The 9,995-nt window shown below is 40.9% G+C and overlaps 1 protein-coding gene across 3 annotated transcripts in view; it reads left to right on the top strand.

Annotated features, from left to right (window-relative positions):
- The first annotated feature begins 4,110 nt into the window (after positions 1 to 4,110).
- Positions 4,111 to 9,995, top strand: part of SEMA5B (semaphorin 5B) — a 134,907-nt gene continuing 129,022 nt past the window's right edge. For all 3 annotated transcript variants that reach the window (XM_086615346.1, XM_086615345.1, XM_086615344.1), the window contains exon 1: positions 4,111 to 4,264. In XM_086615346.1, the coding sequence (XP_086471472.1) occupies positions 4,111 to 4,264 (154 nt within the window). The remainder of the gene's footprint in view (positions 4,265 to 9,995) is intronic.

The raw sequence follows: 9,995 nt of genomic DNA, 5'->3' as shown, positions 1-9,995 counted from the left end.
GGACCGTGAGCTGAGAGCGCCTGATTTAAGAGACAAGAACATGGTGGCAGAAGTGGTGCTCTACAAAATACCTGTGTCTGCAACATATTTCACCGGATCCAATGGAGCCTGAATTTGTTGACCTTATTTTGGCAGAGGGCCAGAGGGTTTCACTGGGCAGAGTAGGAGAGGGGAGAGAGATGCCCCATCACTGGGCCTTGGGACTGTGCAGAGGAGAAGAGAACAGGTTTTCCTGAGGGAATGGACAGATAACCTTGGACAGATAATCTTACTGGACGTTTTCATCCTTTTTTTTTTTTTTTTAATGTGTCTGCATTGTAGGGGGGGAAGTAGTTAAGGTGGTAAAGATACATCAAGATGAGCAAATGAAGAATTGAAATGGTATGTCCTGTCTGAGATTTGAGTTTACCCAGGGATTTGAGCTCTTGTCTCTCATCTGCACTGAAACCTTGACAGCTGATTTCTTGAGCCCTAAGCCATTTTGAGCAAAGTGTCTAATCAGAACAGCTCTTTTTATAGCATTTAACTGTATCTAAACGGCTTAACAGTAGCACAAGTTCCAGCAGTGCAAACCACTGCTAGCCTGGGCTGTGCTTAGGATGTGCAGTGTTTTAGTGCAGTCTGGATAAGGACTGGTCCTAAGCACTGGTCATACTCCAGACCTCACAGTGAAAATCTGCAGCTTGGACAAAATTGGATGCTTTGGTTTGCCCATCTCCAGTAGAATTAAAACATTTACACTTCGTAATTAGCTGCTGGACTGTCCTAGGCAGTTGCTAGTTTGCTCTTGGCATACAATTGACCACCTCTTGCACATGGCACTGCTTTGTAGTCAAAGCATATTTTTTTCAGAAATAAAATTGGAGCAGCTGGGAATAGCAATTACTGAGTTAGAATCTCTTAAAATATTGAGAAAAAAATGAGCAAGGCAGCCTGGGAAGGGGCAGGTTGAAGGAGTGACCTTTTGCAATGCTGTCCACTGTCTGAATATTGTTCAGCTGGTGCTCTAGGGCTCTGGCTTCTGTTGCCCTTGATCAAGCTGGCATTTACTCCTTGACTCTGACTCCGGTAGACACCAATTCAGGGCTGCACGTGACACTGATTTTGTTCAACTTTCCAGCACATGAGCACTCCACGCATTTGATGGATGCAGTCAGATGTAGGAGATAGGGTACACAGAGAAGGATAAAAGTTTTTTATAATGCTTCTTTTTCATCTTTGTTTGGTCATATATTACTTTCCACTTCACATGAAGTTTGAAACCATTATTTTCATACACACTTTGGATGTCCCTGTGACAATGATTCCCAGTGAAATTCTTCACTCTGAGGGTGGTGAGGCACTGAAACAGGTTGCCCAGAGAAGCTGTGGACACCCCATCCCTGGAAGTGTTCAAGACGAGGTTGGATGAGGCTTTGAGCAACCTGGTGTAGTGGAAGCTGTCCCTGCCTGTGGCAGTGGAGTTGGAACTAGATGATCTTTAAGGTCCCTTCCAACCACTCTGTGATTCTGTGTTTCTATGAATAAGGAAAAAGAATATGGAACTTTACCCCAAATACTGGTTACAGCTTTCTAAGGAACATTGAAGTCTCTTGGACTGTGGTAAAATCTCCCAGGGAAAGTGGCAGAAATCCAGCTACTTGGCACATTTTACAACTAGTCCAGACAAAACACTAGTAAATGTACTCTGCTTTGGCACAGAATAGGCTGTGGGATGTGATGAAGCTTTACTGTATGCAACTTTTTATCATTTCATGACCCTGATGAGTGTGAAACTTGAATTTACTCATTTGCTGGTTCTAGACCACATAGGGCCTTAGAGGAGCATGGAACCCTACCGTGTGTCTTTGATTTGAGAATTTTTTTCACTAGCTTGAGATCATTGTTTGGGTGCTTAGTATGTGAAAATGGCCCAGACCAAAAGTCTATCTAGCTTAGTACCTTATTTCTAGAATTAGCCAGTAATGGCTACACTGGGAGGAGTAGAACAAGCATAAAGTTAGATTTCCATGACTGTCTCTTCCAGTTTCCAGCAAGGATATCTGACAGTGAAGTTGTCCTTTTGCCTCTTGCGCGTTTCCCACAACAACCATCAGCTATCTAAGTTTGGCTTGTCTCTTCTGGGACTTTCAGTGAATCTAAGAGCTAAACAAGATGCATCTTCCTGGGGTTCACATCTCTGTGCTGTGTTTTACTTCTGATCTGCACTGAAAAAAAATGATCATTTAAAGCAATGGCTGAAAATATAATCTGATCCTTCATCATAAATAATTTTCATTACAGCATGACTTGCACAACATCTCCATCATCTGAGATGCCACAGTACCCAGTTGTCTACACCCTGCAGTATGCTTGTGCTTAATGACTAAATGCTGTGCTGGCCTTAGCTTTGAATGATTTCACATCTCTTACTTCTGCCAGTCTCATTTTTTAATTTAACATGATATTTGCTGTGTTTAAAAAAAAAACCTCTGTAGTGAAGTGCTGTAGAACCTCCTTTGGAGAACTGGAAAGGGATTTTATACATCCTTGCATAAAATCTGCATGTATTTGGGGCTGGAAAAAATGTGAAATGCTGTAATCTCTCACTCACACTAGTTAGGGAACCAACTACCCCAAATCCTGAATGCCAATGCTATTTCAGTCAATGATATGTAGCTGTTGCTGAGGACACACATAATGGATGTGCTGGCAACTCATTTTTATGCCAGTGTTTAAAATCACAGAGAAATACAGATAAGAATAAAACATAGGATCCATCTTTCAAACCAGCTGTCTCCCATTGCTGCTGTACATAGTCCCTTGTTGCTTCTGTGATGCCCAAAAACCTTTAAGAACTTCCAGCTCCTTGATCTTGCAATATTGTCCCCCATATTGGAGTTTGCTCCATGCGGTCAGCCTGTCGTTGCGTATCAGTGCCTCGTTACCAGTCACCAGCCTGGCCACTTCAGCTCACTGAAGGTGTTTTGGAGACTCTGAACAAAAATACCAGGCACTGCAGGTGTTGACTGTTATACTACCTTTATGAATCACTACACTTGCAAGAACTGAAAATCTTGTTATGTGTGAATTTAACCAGAATCAGCTTTATCGCTAGATAAGATTTAAGAGTAGGAGACTTCATTTCATTAAAAACAGGTGTTTGCAATAGTTGAACAAAGTTACATATGCACATCAGTAAGATTAAATTTGGCAATGCAGATTTTCCTAAGCTGCAGCAGCATCTTGGGGAGCTTGTGGCATGGGCTAATTAATCCTCCATCCCCTGCCGCAGGCCTGGTAGGCCCAGAGGAGTTTTTAGAGCTATATCTTTTCTGGTGCTATTGTTAAAAACTGCTCACGTAGAAAAGGTGTGACTTTCCCCTCTTCTAGCCCAAGAGTGAGTTGTTCTCCTCTTTAGCTGTGCCTCAGCTCTTGTGACTGAGAGCTATAGCATCCCGTGTTAATGCAGGCAATTGACTCACTTCTCACCATTCTCCCCGTTAGACTCTTTCAATTTTTATGTTACCTTAATTAGCACTTTCCTGGCAACACCTTTTAATTGGCTTTTCTTGTTTCAAGACATTTAAAACAGCAGTGGTAAAATGTATAGATCTCCTATTAGAACAGTATTAATTGCATATGTGTTCTGGTGATGACTGATGTTGGCCTTTCCTTAGCGATCTCTTGAATGTAACGTGACATTTAAACACAAACACATCATGAAACTGAGGAGCGAGGTGTCCACACTGGGGGACACATTTACATCTGGAGTATTTGAGATTTCATGTTGTCAGCACTGGCCATTGCACACCGGCTACTGTGTAAGGACGTACACCCCAAAGGTACACAGAGCTATATATATAAGGAGCTGTGTGCTTCACTCTCTTTGAAGTTAGAAGCCCAAATACAGTTGTCAATTGGATTATTTTTTTTTTAGATGCTGTTTGTGGAATATTATCTTGTGTACTTAGCACAAGTGAGATGGGGTGAAGGGGGAACCTCCACCCCTCTCTACCCATGTTACACGCTCTGGATAAGCATTCGTCTTTCTGAAAGTGGAATTATTTGTATTGCAGGTATCCTCCCTGGGCCTACTTTGGAAGCTAGATCTGCAGCCGCCCTTCAGTCATGGTTGTTTCAAGATTAAAGGCCATTTCCCTGTCATTGCCAAGCCTTTTTCTTCTTGCTTTTCATCTCTCAGCATCACAGAATGTACCTGAATACTCTGAAGCTGAACATCAGCAGTGTGTCAGGAAAGAACACCCCACAATTGCTTTTGAAGGTAAGAGCTGCTATTCCTGTTTCAAGTTCCAGTAGAATGATCCATTTTGAAGTCCTTCCTGGTGTTGTTATGGATGATGGTTTAGTCTGTGCTGTTTTCCACAGGCTAGTGCAAGTGGCCTGATGAATTGTATTCCTTTTGATGCTTTACAGTGTTTTAACTCTAAGGTTTCACAGCAGTCGCTTAGTTCAGGCAGTTTTGGGACTGCTGGTCTAAGAATCTCCATTTTCGATTCTGCTGCAAGCTCCCTGTAACCTTGTGCCACACTGAGACTGTGTTTCAGTTTCCTTTTCTCTAACTGGATTCAGTAATGCTTATATACCTCACCGGCTGACTGGATCCAGGCACTTAATAAGTGAAAAGTAGTAGAGAATTTGGACATGAATGCAAGAGAAGTAAATTGGTTTAAAATTGCAGGGTGTGGCTGCCTTTTTGTTTGTTTTGGTTTTGGTTTGGTTTTGTTATGTATTTATCACCTCTGCTAGTAGTTTTCATGTCTTTCATCTGGGCATTTAACTTGACAAGGTCTTAAGAATGTGAGAGGATGGCTTTGGGTTGCAATGGGAAATCCTTTTACTGTTTTTTCGCAGCAGGGATTGTCTGTTATCCTTATCCCAGTTGGATCTTTCACGACCATACATGAACTCCTAAATTGCTGTCTGTCCAGTCTGTCCACTTACCCACACGACAGTTAGATCATTTTATTGGTACCACCATTATTTCTGGATTTACCCCAGGCTGGTGTGTTAAGCTCAGTGTGCCAGCATCATCAGCTGCTCAATCTCCTGGCTAAAAATGGTTTCCTCTGAAATGTTGAAATATTGATTTTGGTTCCCATTTAAGGCTTTGCAATGCATCTCCAGTTACATTCTTCACTAAAGGCAATTAAGTACCTTGCAATGTGTCTCTAGTTAGGTTCTTCGCTAAAGGCAATTTAGTTGTGGTTTTGTGACCTTTGAGATAGGGTTTCCAGGAAGAAAGTAGTTAAAGGTTTCCTTGCTGACCTTTCAGGGTTCTTCTAGAAAGCTTTACTGTTCTTCACCAAGGAGAAAACTCTTGTCTCTTAATTGGGAAAGTGTAAGAGATTTCTTGTCTGTTTTCCATTATCTGTGCTTCAAAAGTTTAAGTGGATTAAAATAAATTAGCAAAATCTTTAAGACTACATGATAAGGCACTGGGTCTAACCTTGCTCTGGTGGAATGGGTAAATAAACCTTGATTTTAATTGCCAAATAAGTCTAACCGTCTGTGTAACTGGGGAGGGGTGAAAGGAGAAATCCTCGTGGTTAAAAATGTGGTGGAACTCAGTTGGATATTTAAGTAGATAATACAATAATGAGGATTTTATAGGTAAAGAGAAAAAGTATGTGTTCTTTCTATTAACCAGGAGCACCAAACTTTGAATTTACAGAGGATGTGTTTGCAGGATCCAGCACTGAGATAAATCATTCTACAGAGAATATTAGAGCCCCAATTCCTGATGTTGAGGGATTGGTGAGCATTTTTGGCACTCAATATCAGAGCTTCTTTGCAGAAGCAATGGCTACTTAAACAAAACACACTCATAATCTGCCAGTTTGCTTTGTTTTAATCAGGCATGAATTTTTCACAGAAAAAAATAATCTCTCCTCCCCTTTCACTGTTCTTGTTCCCTTCCTTTCTTTAATGGTTGAGGGCAAAAACTGATATGAGTTAATTAGAACTTGACAATTACACAAAAGAAATAAAGATTGAAATTGCAGACACATCAAGAAAATTACCCAGATTATCATTTGGGTCTCTTAAACTCAAGTTAGATTCAGAGTTACTGTTTGGTCTCAGCACCTGTTTCCTCATGATTGTTCATGATACAGTTTAATCCTGTATTTTCGGCTGCAAAGCTCAGCTGGAAAATACACAGGAATAAAATTAAAGGCACTTTACTTCCACTGCACATGGTGTTTAAGTTCTATGGAAGAGGACTCACATCCCCGAACCCACACCTCAGTTCATACTGTAATTCACCTTTATACCCTGTTCTGATGCCAGCACAAGCAGGTTTAGGCTGCAGGGGAGACAAGCAGGGGAATCTGCATCTTACGTGCTGTTGGACGTTGCTCTGAGGATGTCTCTGCTTAGCAGCGTGGCTCATGGGCTTCCTGTGGGTCTCCAAGTGCATCGTCCCACGGATCACAACCTGCTATTCAATGGAAACATCCAGACAACGACTGAAAGAGTGACCCCACCAGCAGCTCTGCTGATGTTCCTGCTGCTAGGGGGGAGGATAATGTTACAGCAGCAGTTTGCAGTGGACGGGGAGGTAGAAATAAGGCAGGCCCCAGACCATTCAGTCATACAGGATGCATTAATTTACTGCCAGAATGAACAGATTAACAAAACAGTTTATATTACAAGAGGTTGAATAGCTTCTTTTTCATAACCTTGCCATCCAGGCTTCCCATCACAATACGAAGGGGATGCCATAACGTGTTTTGTGTTCTCCAGTCTTCAGTTCCCAACTTACTTGTGCTCAGACTCTCTTTCTATTGTACTTTTCCTCCAGATTATGATATTCTTAACATCCAGTTGGTTGGATAATATCCTTGTCCTGGAAGAATCTAAGTAAAACTCCTTTCTGTCTAGATTTTAACTTGTTTCCTGAAAAATTATGTATATTGATTTCTCTTTCTTTTGCTATGGGACAGGTAAGAAAGACAGAATACAGTACATGACATTTAAGCAGAAAGTAGTCTATGTATGCAAAATGCTTTTACTTTAACTATGTTCAGACCTGAAGAAATGCCTGTTTCTTTACAGAGTCCATTCCCCAAACCACCTGCCATTACTTCTGACCTAGAGAAAATGGTCCAGACAAGTCAAGAGGCATAATGGTCCTAAATATTCTTATTTTATATGCTCAAGGCAAAGTTTGCACTGCCAGGAGAGATGTGGGCTGGGAAGGGGTTGTGAGCTGAATGATTTATCCTAGCAGACTGCGTAGAGATCGAGAAGGACAGGTTACGAATTTTTGTGCTGTGAGCACCGTGCTGTGTGTTTGCATCGTACCAAACTAACACAACGGTGCCCCAGTTTCCCTGGGGCTTATAAATGATGCTCATTGTACAGTTCACCAACAATAATAATGTACCCCGTTTGGGCTTTTCATAATTAGATTGTTCTACTCTGTGCTTATAGGAAATCCAGTTAAGGTTTGATTTCCCTTGTTAGATCAATAAGAAAATGATCTTTTACTTCCCAGGAGCCTGTTTCTGGTGTCTTATTATGTGTTTGGCTATGAGTGGGTAGCTACGTTAAGGATCTTGCATGCTTGTTTGTTTTTCAGTGAGTCGAGAAATTAGTGAAACAAGTCAGGTATATTCTTAGGGCATACTTTTTTATTTATACATGCACGTACACACGCGTCCAAGTCCCATTTCACTAAACAGTATGTCATCCTGGCACAGCTCCACTGTGGACCACTCTGGTAAGCCAAACACTGGAGAAATTGTTTCTGGTTCTTGTCAGTCATGCTTATCTTTCTCGTCTTTTCCATATATATCTTATAACCAATGGATCGGTCCCTGCATTTGCAACTGACTGTGCCCTTGCCACAGTGTCCTGGTTCTTAGCAGTATCCTTCATTGTTCTACAGCTGTTTCTTAGACATAAAGCACCTTTGCTTTTTATTAAAGACTTTTGGAGCTCCTTTGTAATATGCCCTTTGGGAAAGCCAGAAACATCTTCTACCATGGCAATACCATGTAAGATTTGCTATTTTGAGAGCCAGAGCCATGACTGAAGTGCGTATATGTTTATAATGGGTGCAGAGTGCTTGGTTTCAGCTTGTTTACCAAGGAAATCCTTAAAAGTTTGCAAACTCCTCTGTGTTATATGAATCACTTGGATGTTCACAACTAACTGGAAATGAGTTGTAGACAGGTTTCAACTTGCAGTTTCTACCATTATTTATTTCTCGTTAGTTTTACCCTTTAAATCGCTACGCTCAGGAAAAAGTATGATAGGCTTCCCAGGTTCTTCTCTGTTCTGTCTCCCAGAGCTTTCTCCCCTGGGTCTGGCAATTAATATAAGCTGGAAGGATGTCGTTTGTCCCTGCTTTAATAATTGCAGCCTGTCTTCATCCATAAAAATACCTCAGTTGATCCCATGCTGAAGCATAGGAGAGAGGTGGACTTGGTTAAAGGGCTTATATGCCAGATCTTCTCAGGTCTGCAAATCTCAGCTGTGCAGACTGTATCATCACTGCTGGTGTGAGTTCTCAGTGTGCAGCATTTGACCCATTGTCTAATCCTCAATCTCTCTTAGATGCAGACAAGTTGCTCTGTCTGTTGCCTCAGGTTTCAAAATGAATTAGTTTGGGAGTGTTTAAATCTGGGATTTTACTTCAGACTGTCTGTAATTATTACCTCCTACCAGATGAATGTGATTCAGGTTGCTTGAATGTAGCTTGCTATATATTTTCTCAATATTTTCTTTCTTTAAACAACATTTTATTGAAACATGGCCAGCTTCAAACACTGAAATCTGTGGGGAGCAGTTGAGTGTTTGCTTGTTGTAGTGAAAGCAAAAGCTGTTTTAACTTTGTGGGCTGAAGGATAATAAGGTACAATTTATTTCTTTTGAAGGTTCTTGACATTTTACCAAACACTCCCACTATTGTTGAACTGGTCACTAATATATTATTCCCTTTACTGTATATTGATAGGAAAAAAGCACATTAACATCCATCAACTCCAAAGGCCAGCTAGGAAAGCCCCTTAGGATATTCTGATAAAGATTTACACTTTTCTGGAGCAAGTGAGATTTTGACAATCCAAACCAAAATTTTAGTTAACAAAGAATGAAGATTGTGGGGTGAAGTATGAGAGGTATATCTGGCTAAACATCGAACGGAAGGCAAAATACTTTACGAGAGAATTGTCTTCTGGCTCATAGCTTTGCTGCCCTTGAATCTCCATACAGGGAGTCCAAACATAAACTAGTGATGGAGTGTTGACTGCAAACTGGTGGCATCCTGTGGGTGCTACAGAATATTTGACCTTCAGTGCATTTCAGTATAGATTTTGTTTCCATTAAGCAAGCCTTGTGGCAATTTTCTTTTTAATCTTGAAAAATGAAACTGTGGCAAATGAAGCTATTTCCTTCTTTAGGGTTGATTTAGAATTTGTTTGAAAATTATGACTAATAAAGCCATAAATATACAGTGGTCAGGGAATTAATTTGCTCTCAGGCAAAACTTCTGAAAATCACACCTGACACTCTCAATATATTTTTCATTCTGTACTAATAATTATAGCAATAATGATGCTAGTTCATTAACACTTCCTCATTAATGGTGTCCATGACACTAAACAAATGATTGCAGTGAGATTTGATTGAAAAAATTATTCAGTGTGCTGTTCCTTGGGGCTTCAAGAAGAAAAGGGGTCTTAGAAGAGTGCCCTTCATTCACAAAATCATTTAGAGTCAATCAAGACAAGCAGGAGAGAAAAGGAAGACTTTATGGTGAAGCTTCAGGAAGCAAAGTGATTGAGTAACTCTTACATATTGGAGTGAGGGAAGGTAAAACTTTAAAGAGGTATGATAGCTCAAGTGAAGGAGCAGCCTCTGACCATGACTGGTGGTGATGATGAGAGGGAGAACATCCTCAGCAGCAAGACTGAGGGAGGTGGGTTCACGGTGTGGAGGAACAGATACTTAGAAGGTCACCAGCGTAGTATGTGTGGACCAATGCC

The sequence above is a fragment of the Tauraco erythrolophus genome, chromosome 8, assembly GCF_009769465.1.
Source record: "Tauraco erythrolophus isolate bTauEry1 chromosome 8, bTauEry1.pri, whole genome shotgun sequence".
NCBI classification, from domain to species: Eukaryota; Metazoa; Chordata; class Aves; order Musophagiformes; family Musophagidae; genus Tauraco; species Tauraco erythrolophus.
The sequence above is the reverse complement of the archived record's forward strand: the minus strand, read 5'-3'. Positions and strand labels throughout refer to the sequence as shown.